General features: G+C 56.7%; 2 protein-coding genes and 1 non-coding gene across 8 annotated transcripts; 2 read left to right on the forward strand and 1 right to left on the reverse strand.

Annotated features, from left to right (window-relative positions):
• Positions 1-86: 86 nt before the first annotated feature.
• On the forward strand, positions 87-19124 carry SYNGR3 (synaptogyrin 3). Of its 3 annotated transcripts, none has more exons than XM_023521419.1 (5): positions 87-2085; positions 2400-2576; positions 4021-4258; positions 4523-4665; positions 18870-19124. In XM_023521419.1, the coding sequence occupies exons 1-5, from the start codon at positions 1987-1989 to the stop codon at positions 18996-18998; spliced, it is 786 nt and encodes a 261-aa protein (XP_023377187.1). In that variant the 5' UTR covers positions 87-1986; the 3' UTR covers positions 18999-19124. The 3 variants fall into 3 exon arrangements, with proteins under 3 accessions (XP_023377187.1, XP_011375203.1, XP_011375204.1); XM_011376901.2 differs by lacking the exon at positions 18870-19124 and adding an exon at positions 4757-6190; XM_011376902.2 differs by lacking the exons at positions 2400-2576; positions 18870-19124 and adding an exon at positions 4757-6190.
• On the forward strand, positions 7116-7234 carry LOC111730226. The gene has a single exon (XR_002776604.1). It is a non-coding gene; the product is annotated as a 5S ribosomal RNA (ribosomal RNA).
• Positions 8286-20079, reverse strand: ZNF598 (zinc finger protein 598). 4 transcript variants are annotated; one of them, XM_023521418.1, is made up of 12 exons: positions 19803-20079; positions 14553-14665; positions 13729-13858; positions 13126-13337; positions 12809-13026; positions 12209-12317; positions 11364-11551; positions 11140-11224; positions 10251-11029; positions 9583-9733; positions 9315-9465; positions 8286-9229 (listed from the first exon to the last, which is right to left on the reverse strand). In XM_023521418.1, the coding sequence occupies exons 1-12, from the start codon at positions 20019-20021 to the stop codon at positions 8879-8881; spliced, it is 2706 nt and encodes a 901-aa protein (XP_023377186.1). In that variant the 5' UTR covers positions 20022-20079; the 3' UTR covers positions 8286-8878. The 4 variants fall into 4 exon arrangements, with proteins under 4 accessions (XP_023377186.1, XP_011375200.1, XP_011375199.1 ...); XM_011376898.2 differs by having other exon boundaries at positions 12200-12317; XM_011376897.2 differs by having other exon boundaries at positions 12209-12335.
• Between the last annotated feature and the right edge of the window lie 267 nt (positions 20080-20346).

Consider the following 20346-nt stretch of genomic DNA (forward strand, 5'->3'; position numbering starts at 1 on the left):
GGGGTTGCCCTTGCTCTTATGTGGTCAGCTGATTCCTCCTGTCCTGGTTCCGGCTCCTTAGGAGTAAGGAGAGGTCCCAAGGCAAGACTAGGCCAGGATATTCCAAAAACAGCAAGGAAACTGAGTTGCTGGAGCCATGGGAGGGTCGGATGGCATGAGGTCATCAAGGACTCAGCAAGGACATGGTTTTAACACTCAGCTCCTGTGACAGGAAGGTCTAGGAGGATTTGGAGCTAAAGAACGGCAAGATGTGACTTTTGAAAGGTTCCTCTGGCTGCGGGGATGAGGCAGGCATGGATGGGAACAGGGAGGGGCAAGCATCCATGTGGCAGCTGAGGGGGAAGCTCGCCCCAGAGTAGGTAGAAGATGCCAGATATACTCTGAAGATAGAGCCCAAGGTGACTGTGTGGTTACAGCCTGAGCAGCTGGAAGGATGGAGTTGCTCTGTGTATCTGAGATGGAGAAGGCTGAGTGGAGCAGGCTTGGAGGTAAATTGGACCCAGCTTTTGAGCATTCCTGATCTGCTCAGCCACACCTGCTCCCAGACCTGGGCTCCCAGCCAGAATACAACAGCTGGAGGGGAATGGGGTCAAGAATGGAAGTTTGTTTTTAAAATAGAAGAAAGTGTAATATGTTTGGTTGCTGATGCAAATGATCAAGTAAAAGGGGGAAATGGATGATATAAGAGGGGGAACATTTGCTGACAGATGAGAGGCAGTGGGATTGGATACACAGCGTAATGGATTTGACAGAACACTAGTGGGCAGCACCTCTGGCCCCACCTGCCCTGGGGTGGGTTCCCCAGGGGGCTGGGCCTGGCACCACCCTCCTCACTGAAGTCATGAGAGGGGGACCTGGATTTGAATCCCAGCTCTTCATTTTCAGTGATTCAGGAACTCAACCAGCCTGCCTAGTTACCATCTGAGAAGTGGGGATGATGATAGTCCCTACCCCAAAAGGTCATTGTGAAGCACTTGGCACTGTAAATACTCAACGAATGCAGACTTGTCATTAATGCCCCAGACAGAAACATAAGAGTCATCCAGGCTCCTGTCAGGCTGACCTGGAAGGAACTTGAAGGAAGAGACACTATCTAACTGGGGGCCAGGAGATCCGTGGAATAGACCTAACAATGGCATGGGGCAGATAGGCCAAACTCTCATATCTCATGCTCCCCACCCCTTGACCTCAAACTAAATGTCAGCCACAAGGCAGTTTGGGAACCCCAGGAATGTGAAAGGCTCAGAGCACCCTTGGAGCGACATGTGGCCCCAGGAAAGCAGGGATGCCCCAACTCCCACCTATGCTAGCCTGTGAGCTCTGCCCACCTGGACAAGTGCCCCTGGGAACAAGCCATTATCCCTCTCTGTCAGGGAGGCTAAAACCCTCTGGAGAAGCTAGGGTACAGTGGGGAGTCAAGGGAGAAAGGCTCCAGTGACCTATCTCTGGTCTGCAGGAGACCAAGGGCCAGGGACTCATGTTCATTCCCCTTTCCTGAGGGCTAGGATAAGATGCTGGAGCCCTCGGTCCTTGGTTACCCCCTTACACATTACACAGTGATCAGGTCTCTGTCAAGCCGCCTGGCTACAGCAAAGACTGAGCCCAGTGCCCGCCTGCCCTGCTGACCGCTGACTCCCTGTGAGGGCCTGTGGGGGCCCTGGCAACTTGGCCCTGTTCCCTGATTATGATCTGGTGGGTGGTCCCCATCTCGGACCCGGATCAGGCAGGTGATAGTGGGAGAGTGGAAGGTAGGCAGGGAGGAGGTAAGGGAGGGCTCCAGTCCAGCTCGTGGAGGAGTGGCGGGGTGCGGGCTCGGCCCCGCCCCGCGCGCCCCCGCCGTGGCCGGCGCGCGCTCCCTGGAAGAGGCAGCGGCAGCACCAACCAGCAGCATCGGCAGCAGCCCCAGGCGGCCTCGGGCGGGGCCGGCCTGACGGACGGACAGCCAGACAGAAGGCGACGGGGTCGCACGGCCCGCCGGGGTTAGCCATGGAGGGAGCCTCATTCGGCGCGGGCCGTGCGGGGGCTGCCCTGGACCCCGTGAGCTTTGCGCGGCGGCCCCAGACCCTGCTGCGGGTTGTGTCCTGGGTGAGTGGCCCCCGCCCCGGTATCCTATCCCGCCTTGCCTCGAATCCCTCATCCCTCGCCCCAGCCCCTCGCCCCAGCCCCTCGCCCCAGCCCCTCGCCCCCATTCTCATTCTCGCCGACCCCTCCCCCGCCGGCCGCAGGTTGGAGTGACGTCACCCGGCTGGGCGCGCCCACCTGCGGGCGGGGGAGGGGCCGGCGGCAACAGCCTGGGACCTTGAGAGGTCACCACCGGCCGCCCCCCACCCCCAATTTCTCCTTAGGTCTAACTTCTCTTTCTCAGCCCTCACCTCGATTTTCCTGTCCTCACGATCTAGAAGCAGGTACAGGAGTGGGGATGGGATTCACGGAGGGGCTCGGCCACTCAGCCTCTACCCAAGGAGGGGGCTACAGGAGCCGAGAGGATCAGGCGGTTTCCCCGTGCTTCTCCCACACACACATCCTCCAGGCTCCTTCGAAGGGAGCTGGCCCTTCCCAGGTCCCCAGTTGCAACTGTGAGTCGGGGGAATATTCTGGGATTCTTCTGGGTGAGGCAGCCAGAAGGGGGTCTTCTCTGGGAGGGCTTCCTGGAGGTGGTGTGGGAGGGGCAGATTTGGGGGCAGCTTAGCCTACAGGGGCATCCCTAGGCCCTGTGGCCTGTTCCTCCTTTCCACCCCTCCAGGCAGGAGAGATGGGGAGGTGGGGTGCTGAATCTTGGGTTTTGTCCAGCAGCAGCAGCAGCTGATGGCAGCTGCATCTACTTGCTGGTCTTCCAGTAGAGCAGTGCCCAGGGTGGGGCAGTGGGCCTCCCCCTTCTGTGTGGAATGACTGGCCAGAGGGATGTAAGATCCCTATGTTCCGGTTCCAGCTATGGTCTGACTTGTGGGCCACTCTAGGGGTATGAATCCATATCCTGTGCCTCGCTTTCCCTCTTGGGTAGGTCTGTAGGAGCTAGAGAGGGAAAGGAGAAAAATGAAGTTGAAACTGGAGGTCTTTTTTTAGAAACATAAGGCTACCCAGAGCTAACAGATCAGCATCTGGTGTAAAATGGTCCACCTCCTACCTACCTTCCAGCCCTGGTGGGAACAGGGTGCTGAGGTTTGACTGAACCCTAGAGGTCAATCGTGTCACCTTTTGAACCCAAACACTTATGGGTGATATTAATAATTAATCACAGTCACATGGGGTCATCATCCTTGAATGCCCACCAAGTGTAGGACACTGGGTGGGATATTTTTCTCAGTCCCCAACATCCCATGAGCTGTGCCTGTTACTACATTTGACATGCTGGGAAACAGGGCAGCCTAGCTCACAGATGCTGAGGGTGGGTTCCACACAGGGCCTAGTCCTCAGCTCTATGTAGCTGTCCCTCTGTTGCGCCCCCTACCTTCCAGTGTGTCCGGGCCTTTCTCTCCCTGCTGGTTCCACATGTACCTTTCCCAGATCCTTTGGCTCAAGCCTAGAATCACTGGGTCCAGTTGAAGGCTCCTGTTACCGTACTCTCCAGCGGGCGGTGAGGAGACACTACGGGCCCCACATGATGCAGATGACCCAGCTTGAATGTCAGCCTCAGCTCTTATCAGCAGTGTGACTTCGGACAAATCACCTGTTGGAGCCCTAATTTCCCCAGCTGTAAAGGGGATAAGAACAATGGCACCTTCGTGGTTTTCTGGGAGGATTCTATGAGCGAACAACATATGTAAAGTAGCGTTTTTAAGCACCTTCCTTCTGCCTGGGCATAGGAGATGCTCACTAAATGGTACATGTTATCCATAATTACTAAATACCTGAGGGAGGGAGTGTCCGAAGACCTTCATCCAAAGACTGGCTTCGTGCTGCAAGGGAACACAGGGATAGGCCAGAGGGCGTGGCCGCTCGCGGTGAGCCACGGAGACCTCGGCCCTCGGCAAAGGAGGGGGGTATCACCGCCAGGCCCTGAGTGCCACCTGCTACCCGCAGGTGTTCTCCATCGCCGTCTTCGGGCCTATAGTCAACGAGGGCTATGTGAACTCAGACAGCGGCCCAGAGCTGCGCTGCGTCTTCAATGGAAACACGGGTGCCTGTCGCTTTGGTGTCGCGCTCGGCCTCGGGGCCTTTCTCGCCTGCGCCGCCTTCCTTCTGCTCGATGTGCGTTTCCAGCAGATCAGCAGCGTCCGCGACCGCCGTCGCGCGGTACTGCTGGACCTGGGCTTCTCAGGTGGGCGTGGCCGGGCCGAGAAAGCGGGACTCTGGAGGGAAGCGCGCGGGACTTCTCGGGTGAGCGTGTGGGGACTTTAAGGGGCGGGGCCAGAGGGAGAACGTCTTGATTCTGAGGTGAGTGGGGCAGGAACAGGTACGAGCGGGGTACGGGCGGGACCTGGCGGTGGGTGGGGCCTCCATGCGTATAGACGCCTGTTTCCTGTGTGTTTGGGCGGAGACCTCGGGTGGAGCGCCCTTCACCCGCCCACGCGCTCTCCCGCAGGCCTCTGGTCTTTCTTGTGGTTCGTGGGCTTCTGCTTCCTCACCAATCAATGGCAGCGCACGGCACCCGGACCCGGCACCAAGCAAGCGGGAGACGCAGCGCGGGCCGCCATCGCCTTCAGCTTCTTTTCTATCTTCAGCTGGGTGAGTGCAGCATGCGGCCAGTGACGACCAGGCCCAGCCAGGCTAGGGCCGGGGCAGGGTCGGCTCTGAATGACTCTGGGTTCCCCCTCAGGTGGCGCTCACCGTGAAGGCCCTGCAGCGGTTTCGCCTGGGCACCGACATGTCTCTCTTTGCCACCGAACAGCTGGGCACCGGGGCAGGCCAGGCCTACCCTGGCTACCCGGTGGGCAGCGGCGTGGAGGGCACCGAGACCTACCAGAGCCCTCCCTTCACCGAGACCCTGGACACCAGCCCCAAAGGGTACCAGGTGCCCGCCTACTAATGGCCCACAGGCTCGGACCAGGGCCGGAAGGCTGCCCCACTAGTGCAGGACCAAGGCTTTCTGTGACAAGGTCTTCCTGGCCCAGTGCCAGGAATGGAGGGGTGGCCACTATGGGCCATCTGGAGCCAAGAGAGGGTAGCCTCCAGAGTGCCTGGGCTGTACTCCCAAGTCCTCCCTATACCTTTAGTCCATAGCCCCAGGTCTGAGGTCTTGAGGAGGGAACAGCACAGACCTGGACATGTGTCCTCCAGCCTCTAGTGGACCAGCCTGGGCAGGGGGCCATTCCCCTCATAAGGCAGCCAGCTCCAGGCTCACCTGTTCACTCCAGTCAGGGATCCAGCTGCCCCTCCATAGCCAGGTGTAGGGGCTGCTCCCATCCCCATGCTGTGGCCCGGGGAGTATGGCCACTGTTCCCATCCCATGTTCCCATGGGTAGTGGCAGTCCTTGTTCCTGTCATGATGGTTCACCCTGTAGGGGTATGTGCTCTGTCTGGAGCCTCCTTCCATTTCCTCTCACCTGCCGCTAGAGTAGTTTGGCCCTGTCAATGTTGTGATTGTGATCAAGTCTTCAGTTTTCACCTGGTAGTTCCCCACAAGCAACCCTTCTGTCTTTGGCCCCTTTTCCAGCCCCTCCATGCCTTGGCCCAGGCCCCTGCCCAGGTGTGGGCAGTTCTGGCTAGGAAGGCACAACCTGGCCATAGGCCTGAGCACCAGCCCTTCAATAATACCAACAGAGGCTTAGGACACTTGTGTGCCTGGCAAGACAAGCCCCATGCGAAGAGAAAGGCTCTATCTGCCCACGGTGCCCGGGAGACAGCCATTCCGTGTAAACCCCTTTACCTTGGCTTCCTAGACCAATCCCTCAACTCCTCATCCTGCACCCTGGTTTAAGATCCAGTCCAACGTTAAGGTCCCTCTGCATAGCTGACCACTCATGCGTTTCTCCAAGCTGGCTTTTCATATTATGTCAGTACCAAATGCAGTTGCCACATTTCATTCTTACAGACAGACACCTCTCTCTGGAGTTGCAGTTGAGTGACAACCCTGAACATTGTAGCATAGGTCAATTATATGTGGATATTTAAGTGAACATGTTTACAATTTTTGTATATATGGATCTTTTCCTTCTTCCTCTGAAAGAACAATCCGTGATTGTGTAATTTCAGTGTCCCATGTTCCAACTGCAACTTCTTTACAATAAAGACTATAAATGAGTTTACTGTGGCCCAGACACTCTTGGACTCATATCTACCGCTGCCCCTCCCAGTGCTAGAGGTTGGGATCTGAAGGGCACTAGGGCCCAGAATCCCAGAAGAGGCAGGCAAGTGGAGGCCGGCTGACCCCCACGCCTGGGGGCCCCAGGTCCATAAGCCCCTCACCATATGTCATGCTGATCTGGAACTGGGTTGTTCAGAGCAGGCACTCTGAAATGTTGAGATCTCCATCTCATTTATCCCTTTTATAATAGCAAGAGTACTAAATATTTCTTGTGGGAGTGTATCTTTAGTAGTTCTATCATGAGTCAATGGTTGTACACTTTGAATCTCCATATTACTCGCATTCTTAAAGGATAGGTTTACTGGGTATATAAATAATAAGTAATTTTCCTTAGAACTTTAAAGGTACTTCTATTTTAGGATCCTCCACTGTGAGTGAGAGCATTGATAACAGTACAATTTGCATTCCTTTGTGGGTTATCTTTTCTTTTTGGTAAGTTTTAAAATTTTTTTGAAGTTGTGTGTCTAGATGTGGCTGAAAAATTATCCTGCTTAGTGCTCATTTATCTTTCTTCAGTGCCTAGGGAAAGCAGTCATGATTTCTCCAAATATCCCTTTCTCACCCCCTTCTGCTCCTGGGACCTCCATCAGGTGTAGAGCTTCCAGAACCACATTCCATGACCAATTCCCCTTTAGAGATTTTCCCAGCTTGGTCTTGTTTACTTTTGAGTTGGCTCTCAACTATTGGGGTTTTTATCTCAGTTTTTCATTTCTAAAGTTTCTAATCGGTTAGTAACCTGGTTGAGTGAAGCAGTTAAGAACCATCTCTGGAACTGGAATGCTGGCTTTGCCACATTCAAGCTTGGTCATCTTGGGTAAGTTTCTCAACTTGTCTGTGCCTCAGGTTCTCCATCTATAAAAATAATAGTTCAGTCTATGGCCATGCCACCCTGAAAGTGCCCGATCTCATCTGATCTCGGAAGCTAAGCAGGGTCAGGCCTCGTTAGTACTTGGATGGGAGACCACCTAGGAATACCAGGTGCTGTAGGCATTTAAAAAAAAAGATAATAGTTCCTATCACATAGGGTGGGGTGATAATACGTGTATACACGTTAATGGTAACACATGTAAAGAGCTCAAAGCAGTGCTTGTCACACAACCAGAACTACTTAAGTGTCACATAGTACTATTATGGGTTTTGTTTCTTAATAGGTATTTGCAACATCCTTAAGATATCCCAGTTTCCAGCTTACTCTTCTGTGGGTTGGTTGTGCTCAGGTCTGCAAAGAGGGCATCAGCTATGAGGTACTTCTCGTGTGGTAGGAAATGCAGGTGGCCTCTCTGCAGCCTGACAGCTCAATGGAGGGTGAAGAGTGGAGGCTCTCCTCTCCATCACCCAGGGACATCACTCTAGTTCCAGCCACGGCCAGTCAAGCAGCACTGTCCAGGTCCTCAGCTTCAGGTGGGCAGTGGCAGTGCAGCCATGTGCCTCCCACCTGCCCCCCATGTAGGCCACTGACTTTAGCTCCTTCATCACCATGGATACCTGCTTCTGTTTGTTTTAGAAAGACATCATTTCTTCTCATCTACAGATGTTTCCTTTGTCTTATTTGGATGTGGCTATGTGTTTAGAATTTTTTTTCTATCTATATGTGTTTGGGGCAGAAAAGGGAGATTTCAGTGTGTCTGGTCCCCTTCTAAAATACTAGATCCAAATAATTAAACACAAATTATTTTATTCTTCCCCACTGTTTCTAAATTGTTCTTGTCGAGGTTCACCTTCAGTAGTTCTTTCACACATCTATGAATGTAAACCTTGTGTCTATGCCTCCCATGTTCTGGATGAATAGTTTTACTGGGTACAAAGTATGGGTCAAGTATGGCTGTGTCTACTCCTGGAAGACTGGGTAGTGCCAGTCCTCAAGGAGCAGGGCCCCAGGCTGCCACTCCCTGGGAGCAAAGCCCAGCTGCCCAGCTCTCCCCATAGGCCTTCTTCCACTCCAGTGCTCACTGGTTGACTGCCTGAGCTGTAGCATCTAAAGACTGAGCCTCCCTTGCTGCTGGGCAACCTCAGAAGGCAGAGAAGCTCAAAACACCAGCTATGTGCATTATTGCAAAATAAATTTATTTGAAGATAAACTTTTATAAAAGGTCATAGGCAATTTGAGATCCCAGATTCAGCTTGTCTCGTAGAAAGATTTAACTTCAAGTAGCACAATTTTGTGTCTGCTTTTAATCCTGAACATTCTTGAATCATGAAACAGCCAACTGTTTATACAACACACTCAAAATCTGGCTACAGCACCAGTGGACCCACAGCTTCGGGCTTGAGGGCCATGGTGCTAAGGCTCAGTAGGTCCTAGATCTGGCCACTGGCTCTGACAGCACAGACAGGTCTCTGCATCCTGGCCCTTCTCTCCCCTGGCACCTTCCAAAGGCATGAGATACAAACCAAGATTGGCCCACCACTGAGGCAGGAGTCTTGGCCCAGTTTCCAGAAGAAAACCAGATGGACTCCTGCCTGACTGTGCTGACACAGCAGGGTGGGCTGTCCTTGTGACCCCTGGCAGACTGGCCAACTGAGGGGCCTGAGCAGGTGGCCTCAACAGGGCCTTACCTGGCCGCCTGGCAGCCTAGGAGGACCAGGGAGAAAGGAGGCTCATGAGTGTGGCCGCTTCTGCCTACTTGGCAAGAGCTACGTGAGGGTCCTGGCAACAGCTTGCAGGGAGGGGAAGTCATCGTCCCGGGCAGTGTGCAGAGCCTGGTGGCTGCTGACGTCACAATGTGCGAGCACCTGCTGGCAGGTGGGGCACACGCAGCAGTCCAGGCCCGCTTGCCAGGTGCTGGCTTGCCATGCATTCTTCTTCTTCTTGGCCTTGGTGCCGGGAGGCCTCTCTCGGCCTTGGAAGTCTGTGTGCGCAGACAGCAGCTCCTGCTGCTTGGCTGTGTCGGGCAGGAGCACCAGCAGCTCGTTGAAGATCTTCTGGAAGTTGTCCCCAAGCAGGTCCCGGCAGCTCTTGTAATACTGGGCTGCAGATATCACACCCTGCCACCCAGAACCAGGCCGTCAGACCTAGCCCAGGCCTGGACCCCAGGTGGTGGGCTGGCCCCCCTCTCCCCACCAGCCTGACCTGTCTGAACTCCCCCGAGTGGCTCTTGAATTCACTGAAGCGGGCCTCATCACTCTGCAGGAAGTCCTTGATGGACTGGATGAGCTGCAGATTCCTCTCCCGAAAGTTCTCAGGGACCAGGTAGGCCTGTGGCACTGGTGTCAGCCTGGGTCTGGGGGTTGGGGAGACCAGGAGGAGGTGGAGGCTTCAGTTTTGGAGACAGCTCAAGGTTGAGAGCACTCTCCCCTGGCCCCCAGGGGCACAAGGCTAGGCAGCCCGCCACACTTACGCTTTTGTGGTGGTGGTAGTGCTGGGGACACAGGCTGGGTGGGGGCTGGGCAGAAGGCCAGAGAAGCCAGGGGGCGGCTTGCTGACGGAGGGCACAAGACCCGGCGGTGGTGGGGGTGGAGTGCCCTTCAAGAGCACCACAGTGCTGAAGCCTGCGGGGGCAGCACACCAAGACCCAGAACATAACCCTGGATGGCCAGGGATGGCCAGGCCTCATCCCTCGCTTCTCACAGGCTACCCAGCTCACCCGGGTCAGGTTTCCATCCATAGACCACCTCCCATCAAGAGCAGGCCAAGAGCCCAAGGGCCCGACAATGCCCAGAGCCAGCACACATGCTGCGCTCCCTCATGGCAAATCCTGGCCTAAGTTAACTTGTTTGTCCCGATCTTGAGGAGGGGCTAGGATTGCCCCCATTTTACAGGGAAGAAGGGGACACAAAAAGGTTAAATGGAGGACCAAGGTCACACTGTTCACAGATGGTGGTGCCCATGTCCCGACTTCTAAGCTTCTGAAGCAGCTGGAAACCACTGCACAAGCTCATCTCTCCCCACCCAGGTCTTGTGGCTACCTACACTACACAATCTTGGGCCCTGGGGGTGCCATCCTGACTCTACAACCTCAGCTCCTTCCCGGACGCCCAGATGCAAGCATGAGCCAGGTGCACCTACCTGGGGGAGGGGGCATCCTGGGTGGGCAGGAGCTGCTTAGTGCTGGGAAGTCTTCCTGGGGCGTGTGGCAGGGGAGGGGCCCCAGGGGCCGTGGGAGCCCAGGGGGTTCCTTGGCAACACTCCGAGCTGGGGTCGATCCTTCTGTGTGTCCATTGACAATGACAGCAACTGGCCCCTCGGCTCTGCCTATGGGGACCGGGGGGGCCTGCTCAGCCCCAGGGGGGCCATTTTTGTCAGGGAGCAATGGCGGGGGTGATGCGGCACCCAGCTTTTCAGAGCCCACCTTCTTCTTCTTGCCGACTTTGGTGAAGGTCTGGGTGGAGGCCAGCGCCAGCAGGGAGGAGACAGCGACAGTGGTGGGCCCACTCCGAAGCTCCGGGGCAGTGAGGCTGATGCGGCTGTCCTCCTCTTCCTCCTCCTCTGTGACAGGCAGCCCACCCTTCTTGCTGCCCTTGCCTCCCTTCCCAGCCTTCCTGGGAGGCTGGCTGCCCCCGCTGGTAGCCTGGGCCCCTGAGGTGGGCTGTACCACCTTCTTGCTGCTGCTGCTGCTGTTCCAGGCAGAGATAAGGCTGGTGGGGGCAGTGCTGGGCTTGGAGGTGGAAGACACCAGGGCAGGGAAGTCATCCTCCTGGAAAGTGCTCCTGCTTCTGATGGGAACAGGGTATGCCAATGCCAGCCCCATAGGGCCCAGGCCTGCTGCTGCAGAGCAGGAGGAAGCGGAGGTGCAGAGACTGGGGAAATCTTCGTCCTTGAGCTTCAAAGTGGGGGGCAGGAGGGTGCTGAGCCCAGGGAGGGAAGAGGGGTCAGTGGCCTGCCAAGCCCTGGCCTGTCCCATACCCACCCTCTGTAGGAGCTTTGCATCCTGGCCCCAGTTCGTGTATACGTGTACCTTGGAAGTGTGGCCCCTGAGGCAGGGCTGGTGGTTGGGAAGGTCTCTTGGCTTACAGGACCATTTGTTGAGGCTTCCTTGGGGCCTACAAGACACAAAAGGATCCTATGTCAGGGCCAACCAATGTTGAGGGGGTGGGAGTAGGCTCTCCAGGAGATGACCAAGGAGCCGTTCAGGTGGCTCTCAGGCCCAGGCAGAACTCCCTGCAGACAAAGCCAGCTCACCTGGGCCTTCACCCTGAGTCCGAGGTAGGCGCCGGGGCCCCCGGGGCTCCTCTGGCCCCCGCACCCCTGCCTCCTCCTTCTTGAGCCTGCTGCCCTCCTCTCGGTCCTCACTCCTGTGCATCTCCTGCTGCTGCTGCGTGACCACCGAGGCCCGGATGGCAGCTGCCACTTCTCGGTCCTCTTCTTCCCTGGGATGGGGAAGCCTTTAGGCAAGGCCCGAGACTACAGCAGTGTGCAGAGCAAGGGGCTGGGGAAGGGCCTTGTTCCCAGGAAGCCTGGACACCAGGAGGCTGCAGGGAGCCAGGCCTGGGGCCAGCAGACTTGGTGCTGGTCCACCCTCACTGGCCCCAAGGAAGCCTCAACTGGAGAGAGCACTTGTGGAGTAGCAGGAGTCTGCTCCGCCCTGCCCCCTACCGCCCCCGCCCCACTACCTCTCAGGATGTAGCTGTGGGCAGTACCTTGGCCCAATGCTCTGAGGTAGCATTTGGGGTCAGCAAATACCTGGATCCTGCCTGGCATTAGCATTGGGGGCAGGCACTGAATAATGTGCCTGTCACACTAGTGCTTCACCCAGCACAACTGCAATAAACCTACAAATGACACAGGCCCTTCTCACCCACCCCAATCTACAGGTCCTGGTGTGTCTGGCTGAAACTAGAGGAAAGAGGAGGAAACATCTGCTCACTGAGGACACTGAACAGCCTGGCTGCCATACCCAGCACACCAGATGCCAGAAGGACAGAGTCCCCATGCTTGTTCCCAGCCTAGCTTCGGGCCACTGCCACTGCCTGAGGGGCGGCACCAGGAAAATATTGGTGGCATACAAATCCTCCCACCTTTTGTACCTCCAGCTTCCTCGGCGGTTCTGCTGGGCTCCACGGCCACTGGCCCGGCTTGCACGGCCCTGGCGGTTGTACCTGTCCACCTCCTCATAGTCCTCACCACTGACAATCCCTGTGGCCAGCACATAGCCTGTCATGGGCCCAAGCCAGACTGAGGCCAGTGAGCTGGCTTGGACAGCAGAGACTTCTCTGCGCCCCCACAGCATGTGAGCCCAGGGGATGGGTTCAGATACCTCAAGGGGTCCATACCAACCCCAGGCCTTTAAGGCATAGGCACCAGGTCAGAAAAAGAAGTGGGCTTAGAGAGGGGCCTGGGCCTGCTGACCATATAGCCTCAGGGGACCCACACAAAGCAGGCACTGAATAATCCTCCGACCTTGGGGAAGAGTCCCAGGGACCCCAGAACACAGACCCGAGATGCTGCTGGAATCAGCCAGGGTGAAGAGCTCCCTACAGTCACAACATGCTCAGAGGAGATGCAGGTTCAACATGTGTGTGTCCCTTGTCTCCGCTGACACACGAAGGTCGGATCAGGATCTGGGTCTGAGGCCTCTAAAGCAGGGCAACATGAACCCTGCTTTGAAGAAGGGGCGCCCTGCTCACCTTCGTTCCGGCGTGAGTGCCGTGGAGTATAGCTGAAGTTCAGGTCTATCTGGCGGTTCTGGCGGGCCTCGGCACGGCTCCGGCTGTGGCAGGCCGTTCTGTGCGCCTTGAGGTCAATCTCAGTGCGGAAGGCATGGGTAAACTGTTCAGTACTGCAGCGGCCCTCCTCGCACAGGAAGTGCTTCTCCCGGAAGTGCTCGCGAAGATATGCGTAGTCGCTGGTGGAGTGTCAGCAAGAGCCTTGTCAGTCCTACCACCCTAGCCAGTAGCTTCTGCCCAACCTGCTTTGGGTGTTCTAGGGGCTGTCCTGCACCCACCTGTAGTAGTCCTGGGCCCCATCCGAGTCACAGAAGTGGCAGAAGTAGTGGTCTCGACGCAGATGCTTGAGCAGCTCGTCATTGTCCAGATAGCGTTCATCACAGAACTTGCAGAGTGGGTGCCCACGGTGCGACGTGTCATCAGGGTCCCCCTGCATGCGGTGCCGTGCCAGGTCCTTGCGTGAGTACCACTTGCGCTCATATGTGAAGATCTGTGGGGAATGGGTAACTAGGCACAGGGTTCAGGCTCCCAGGCCTCCCATCCCCTCCCATGGCCAGACAGTGGAGAGAGTGCCTGGACACCAGGAGCCTGGCAGGCCCACACAGTCACTGGGAGGCCCTCCCTGTCTGGGCTGTATGCAGCCTGATTCCCAGCCTCCCCTCCCACCTCCCACCCCCGCAAGGTTCTATGATACAAGAGAGCTGGGGGATGCTAGGAGGCTTCAGGGGTCTGGCCTGACCAGGGTGAGAGGCAGCAACCAGCCTCTCACAGCTGTTTGGCTGAGCCCATGCCGCATAGGGCTTGGTCACCATCCACCTCCACCCAGGACTCCCTGGGTTCCTGAGACCCTTAAGTGGGTACTGTTGGGGGTAGGGGCACACCTTGAGGTGTTTGAGGCACAGCTTGCAGCAGAAGAGCTCATGCTGTTTCCGCATGTGCTGCTCCAGGTCCCCGAAGAGGCCGAAGGGCGGTAGCTCAGGGCACCTTGGGCACTCGTGGTGCAACAGCTGCCTGGGAGACACCGAGAGCCACCCGCCCCCTCAAGCACTCAGTGTCACCATCAGGAGTGAGCACTGGCACCTCCCCGTGGCCCCTTGTTCCACACCCCTGTAGATGTCCTGGGAGAAGCCAGGGAAGGGACTCCCACCCATGCCCACCATGGCTCCGACCTTTGAGTCAGACAGTGCTGGACCCGGGGTCAGGAGCTGCTCCCCACCAGGGCCCAGATTAAACAAGGCCACAGGATGGGTTTGGGTCCATGATCCGGGAGACAGAACCCTGCGTCAGGTGGACATAATGATGAGTCTACACGGGGGCCACCCCTCACCTGGAAGATGAGGACCATACCCATGACAACTGTACCCCTTCATGGAGTTTTCGTACCATGGGCCAAGAGCATGCCTTGCAGGAGTTCACATGCACCTCAAAGGGACCCAGAAAGCAGGTGCTATGTGCTATACCAGGAGCTCTTTCTCTGAATTCACCCCCTGCCACCCATCTCTACCACTGCTTCATGAGGAGTGCTGTAAGCATCCCCAGCTACAGGAGAGAAAACTAAAAATAGGAGCCCAGCCACATGGCCCTGACATTTGTGCCACACCAAGTGCCCCCACCCTCCTGAAAACTGTGAGCACAGGGGATACACCCACCCCTGCCACAGAGTGGCACAGATCCTACAAGCCCAGGTTGAGGCATTCTCTCTCACCTATACAAGGCAAACACTTTCCCATCAGCAAAATAGATGTCATACTTCTTCTCATGCTGCAGTTGGTGGATGGGGATTGTGGCGAAGGCGGGAAGCTTCTTCCCGAAGACCACCTAGAACCAAAAGTGAGAGGACTTGGTGATCAGCGTGGATGCCCACTGGAGGATACTGTCAGTCTGAGAAGAAAGGGAAGTACTCAGGGCCCCTTCTGGGAGGCCAGAGGCAGGCCCAGCACCCTCTGCCAGGCCAACTTGAGGTTGCCTTGACAGATGCAACACCTGGCCTTGCCACTAGGGGGCAGCTGGCTCCTCACTCATTCACAACCAAACTTGTACCCCAGGGGCAGTGACCCCAAGGAGCAATGACAGGGAGCAAACATCTAGGCAAACCAGGGTTTAATCACATGAGGGCTGAGCACAGGACGGTTTTCATGGGGAGAGACAGAGTCCAAGAAGCAGCTAAAGAAAAAACAAATGCTGCTAGGCCAGGACATATCAGGTGACTGTGTGTCAAGACCTGGCCACCCTGCATCTACCCACGATGTTTCCATGATTGCACAGGAGAGGGGCTCCTCCACAAGATTCAGTCATGGCCCTGGCTGTTCTTGGCCAGCTTCCTGCCTGTTAACGGGGCTGTCTAGGGGCACGAAAGGGATGAGCTGGTAGTGTGCACTGGACAGGGATGGACGTGGAAACCTCCACAGCCCAGTGGCTCCTCAGGGGTCTCCAGCACTCTCAGGTAAAGCCTGCTGTGCTTACTTGGCCCTGCCACAGACCCTGACGACAACCAGACCCCTGTCCTAGTGCCCAAGCCTCCCCTCTGAACCAACAGGCACTGCTCCCTCCAGGGCTCCCTCGTTCTCTACCCAGCCCCCCTCCCTTGGACCAAGACCACACCAGCCCATCTCCTCTCCTCCGTGCTCCTTCCTGCTCCACCACTGTCCCCCGAGTCTGGAACTGGTTTCTTGCCTCAGCTCAGAGTCCTCAACAGCACACATAGTGGTGGTAGGGAAACAGGACGATTCATCTTCACTTTGGGGAAGGCCACACCAAGGTCATTCCTATTATATTTCAGCTCAGCCAGGAAGGATGTCTGGGACCAGAATGGTCATGAACTTGGGAAAGCACAGGGCTGGCTGTCCCCAAGCAGTAGGGTAGTCAAAATTGGTTCCCTGGGGAGGAGCCAGGGAGCTCAGCCTCTGCTTCTGAGAACACCCTAGAGGTAGGGGCAGGCTGACATCCAAGCCTACCTCCAACTCCATCCCCACAGTAGCACAAGGGAGGCATCGTGATCCAGCCACTCCCATTCTGGGGGGCCAGGGTTAAGCAGGACCCCAACAGGCCTTTCTTCCCCTTGTCCTCAAGTCTGGCAAGGCAGAGGCTCACACACTGAGCTCAGATGGCTGCTTCATTGTAGCTGCACTCCCATGTCTTCAGGAGGAAGTCATGGCTCTGCCACCAAAGGGTCACCCTCCACACCCCTCCCCGGCATATCCTCAAGCCTGAGCCTCAAGCTGGCTTAAGAAATGTGCCTCCTAGGGCAAGCCCATGCTCAATCCTGCCTTACGACCCCACCCAAGAATGCCTTTCTAGGCCAGACCCTAGTTCCTCCTGCATCCTGCCCAGGGATAGGTACTCACAGGCATAGGGCCACGAACCAGGCAGGATGCTCCTGGAGGAGCTACCCGCCAGACTTGGTGTCCTAGCTATTCTGAGGCAACACAGAAGGCAGACTTAAGAGCCTGCAAGGTGCCCAGGCAAGAGCTTGTGAAGGATCCCCCAAGGCTGCCAAGAAGCATCTAAGCCCAACAGACTCAGCAGAGGAACAACTTCCTTCCCCAGAGGAAACTTGTGCCGGGACACCCTGTCATACCGCCTCCCTGCTCCAGCGTCCTCCTTTCAAAGGTCAAATCCAATCCACCATGGATTGGGCTGTGGGCACCCTTGCCGTGGACAGTCAGGGTGCAGGTCTCAAGACCAAACGCCAGGCTGCTTGATTGGGTGCTCGTCCCTTTTGAGTAGCCTGGTGCGGCAGCCCAGGCTGGACACACCTGAGCCAAGTCAGGAGAAGGGACATCAGGTTGGCTCAGGGAGGGATTGGAACCAAGGGAAGAGGCTTGGGAAAGGAAAGTGACTGCGCTTTTTTCAGAAGGAGGGTGAGCAGTTTTGGAGCCAGGGGGTAGAGTGGGGAAATGCTAACTGACCCTCCCAGACAGGCTGTGAGACAGGTGCTGAGTGCCCCCAGGGCTGCAGCAGAGGCTAGGCCCAACAATGAGCAGACTAGGGGATGGCAATGCAGCCTGGTATGGCTAGTGTCTCTGCCCCCAGCACAGAGTGAGGCAAGTGGTGAGACCAAGTGGCTAGACAAGAACAAGAGAATGGTGGCCTGGCCAGGGATGGGCAAGAACCCACCAAGGATCCAACCAGTGTGGTCAGAGACCCATCCACCCTGGTGACCACCTGATGGGGGTCATGGGTCCAAGAACAGAGACCAGGCCAAGCCTGGACACTTGAAGATAGACCATCCTGGGCAGCCCCTGGGTAGGACAGGCAGTAAATGACCAAGGGGGAAACTGCACCCCTGGGTGGGCCCAGGATGGCCAGTCCTTGAGGAGAGAAAGGGGGAGACAGGGGTTAGAGAGATCCCCTCAGAGCACTCCACAGGTGTGGGCTTCTCTCTGGGGATTTGCTGCTCTAGTATGCTCCTGGTATGCAGTGGGCACTAAGAATGAGCGGATGAGAATACAGGTGATGTTAGCAGTGACCATGGCAAGAATGAGCCAGATAAGTGAGGGGTGGGCAGTGAGGACAGCCCTGGGGCAGGGGAGAGAACAGACGGTGGGCCCCTGGGAATTGTCCCACCATGGGGATTGTCCTACAGGCACCCAAGGAGCCCCGATGATAATCTTAGAGGAGGTCCAGGACCAGGGTGGTGGGGAGGAGGCACTGTCAACAGAAAAGCATGATCTGAGTCAACAGGTCCCACCTCCTGACCTGCCTTCAGCCTCCCTCCCATTTCCTGCCTGTGAAATGGGGGGGTGGGGCTGCACTAGGTGGCCTGCAGGGCCCCTCCTAGCTCAAACACATCTCACTTTGTACAACAGCCCCATCAAGCCTCTTTGATATCTCTGGGGATCAGGGCCAGGTGGAAAGCAAGACGAGAATCATCTTTCATAAGAAAGTAGCCTCTGGGAAAGATGTGACCAGGGAAGGGATAGGAACCCGGCAACTTGACATCAGTGTGAACCTGCATGTGGTCAGCAGGGACTTAGCTTCCATCCTGAGCACCTGCCAGCAATCTAAATTGATCTGGCTCTTCACCTGACCAGCAGCTGCAAGACTGAGCTGCATCTACTATTCCTAATGCCTGTCTCCATGGGATGGCTCAGGGAGGCACTCAGTCAAGGTATAGAAATTAACCAGCAAATGGAGCTGGCCTGTTCCATACAGCATCTTGGCACACTTTCTTCCCAGTTTTTTTCAAAGACTAAGTCCCATAAGGGAAGACACAGCAGAGGCAGGGTCAGGGGCTAGGGGTCCCTGTGGGATTCCAAGTGGATATGGGACACAGAAATTCAGAGGACTCAACAAAGAAAAATAAAGGGATAGGGTAGAGCTGTAAGTTTAAGAGTGGGAGGGAAACAGGATGAATAGAGAGGAGCATCATCTCAAACTTCTCTGGACACCCTCTTGCTGCCCAGCAATTTGGGGCAAGCCCGAGAGGAAGGCCAGGCTCAGCCAGGAGTACCTCATGCCAAACCGCACCCCACTGGAGCCTGCTGACAGCTCATGTCAACATCCCTTTGCCACAAAGCAATTAGAGGGCGTAGGACCCACAAGCAGTGAAAAGCCAGATGCTGGCTATAGTAGCCGTACATAGGTGTCTGCTTACTTCTGAGTGAGACTCACAGTGCCCAGGGCTGGGGTCCCTATGGCACTTTCTTTCCTGGAAGGAAGCTACAGGTGTGCTGGGAAACCTGGCTGTTCAAGAATTATATCATGCTACGTAAGACTGGCCAGCAAGGCAGGCTCTGGCAAAGCCGGGAGGTGCCCTGTGAGTAAGCCACGGGCCCAAGGTTTCCCCGACTGTTCCCGCACCCGATTTCACTCGTGTCCATGTACATCTCTGTCCACCCCATTACAGACTTACAGCATCCTTGTCTTTTTCCAACAGGGTACAAAGTAGGTGCCCACACAGAGCTTATGGAATTACAACATCCACTTGGCTTAACAGGCTTAACATAAATGTCTACTTAAAAAAAAAAACAAAAAAAAACAACCCTATTCCTCAACAATGCTTTTTCTGCATCACTTCTAGGAAGAGGAAAGTCAGAATTCCTTGGCAGATGTCACTAGCCCAAGCTTTCCACGAACAAACCAGAGGAATTTCACAACACTGGAAGCAAACAAATCTCAAAGCACAGCAACCCAAGGGAGCTCCAGCTAAGTGCTCCCAGCCAGCAACTGGGATTACCAGGAGGGTGGGGAAAAGCTCCCTGGTGCCCTCTGACCCCTCCAGGGCTTCCGAGTCTGGACAGAGTCAGAAACTACCCCCTTCACTCTGGAGCTGAACCCCGCCCCACAGCCTTCCCCCCCGCCCCGTCGGAAATGGCAAGGACTTCATGACATTTTTATCACTACCCACAAAACACAAGGAGACGCCAATGGTTCTGCTTTCCCCTCTGGAGGGCAGGTCTGAGTGCGACTACCATTCAATAAATTAAAACTGCAGCTCTAGTACTCTAGGGGGGCCCAAAACATTGCTGGGCTGGAAACGCCCAGTTTGACCCTTTGCTTCCAAAGCAGTTCGCCTATGGAGGTGCCCACTTTCCCTGTCTCCTCCACCAGAATGAAGACCCCTGAAGGGTAAACTCCCAAAGACGAGCAGATGGGGCAGTTCTTGCTTTGATCATGTCCATTCCTGTAGTTCGGCAGGAATTCCCGGGGTGCAGGAGAAAAGTCCCGAGGCTCTGTCCCCACAGAGATCGCTCCCTCCTGGACCCAGCTCGGTCACCTCCTGCCTCCTGGCCCCAGACGCCCCACAGTAGGCCTCACGATCGGGATCTCGCCCCGGGTGGCCTGCCAGGCCTCTCTTTTGGAAGCTGGCGCCGCCAGGCCCGCCACTGGACATAAGAAAAGGAAAGTCGCCTTCCGGTCCCCGGGTGCCCCGCCGCCCAGGGCCGCCCCGCCAGGCCGCGCACCGGTGCCCGCCCCGGCGTCCCTAATGAGCAGCCCGGCCGGCGCGACGCACCTGGCGCAGCTCTTCGCGACACACGGCACAGTATCGTTGTTCACACAGCACCCGCATCTTGGTAGAGCAGCGGTAGCACACCGGGTGGTCGCAGCGGCCCAGCGCCGTGGCCTCTAGGTCCCCACAGCACAGAACGCAGCTCCCACCGCCCCGCTCCGGCGCCGCGGCCGCCGCCTCCAGGGCCGCGCGCCGACTATCGGTGCCCGCCGCCGTCGCCATGGTCCGGGATCCGGCCCCCTCCAGGCCGGCGCGGAGCAGCCTGGCGCCCGGCTGGCCCGCCCCTTCCGGGTTGACGTCAACGCCCCGCCCAGCAACGGCCCCGCCCGCGGGAGGAGCCGGCTAGAGTAGCGATGTGGACGCCGGGCGCTCTATCCCCAGCTGACACCTCCGAGGCCTCGGGCTTCTCTCTCCTTGGACCCTCGTTTGGGGCAGCCCTCTCCTCGTGGAGAGCCAACCAAGGGCTCCAACCACGAAAGTTGCCAGTCTCAAAAAGGTCGACAGAGACCTCAACCTAGACAGGAATCGGGAGGGCCTGTAGGAGGCG

The sequence above is a fragment of the Pteropus vampyrus genome, unplaced genomic scaffold (genome assembly GCF_000151845.1).
Source record: "Pteropus vampyrus isolate Shadow unplaced genomic scaffold, Pvam_2.0 Scaffold303, whole genome shotgun sequence".
NCBI classification, from domain to species: Eukaryota; Metazoa; Chordata; class Mammalia; order Chiroptera; family Pteropodidae; genus Pteropus; species Pteropus vampyrus.

What these genes read in the sequence shown, in the direction of transcription:
- ZNF598 (XM_011376896.2), bottom strand. Translation starts at nt 20,021, where the DNA reads ATGGCGACGGCGGCGGGCACCGATAGTCGGCGCGCGGCCCTGGAGGCG. An exon ending in AAAGTGTTTGCCTTGTATAG is followed by an intron (nt 13,859 to 14,552) that starts GTGAGAGAGAAT and finishes GGTGTCTCCCAG; the next exon opens with GCAGCTGTTGCACCACGAGT. An exon ending in CAGGATGCCCCCTCCCCCAG is followed by an intron (nt 9,734 to 10,250) that starts GTAGGTGCACCT and finishes CTGCCCCCGCAG; the next exon opens with GCTTCAGCACTGTGGTGCTC.
- SYNGR3 (XM_011376901.2), top strand. Translation starts at nt 1,987, where the DNA reads ATGGAGGGAGCCTCATTCGGCGCGGGCCGTGCGGGGGCTGCCCTGGAC. An exon ending in GCTGGACCTGGGCTTCTCAG is followed by an intron (nt 4,259 to 4,522) that starts GTGGGCGTGGCC and finishes GCTCTCCCGCAG; the next exon opens with GCCTCTGGTCTTTCTTGTGG. An exon ending in TCTTTTCTATCTTCAGCTGG is followed by an intron (nt 4,666 to 4,756) that starts GTGAGTGCAGCA and finishes GTTCCCCCTCAG; the next exon opens with GTGGCGCTCACCGTGAAGGC.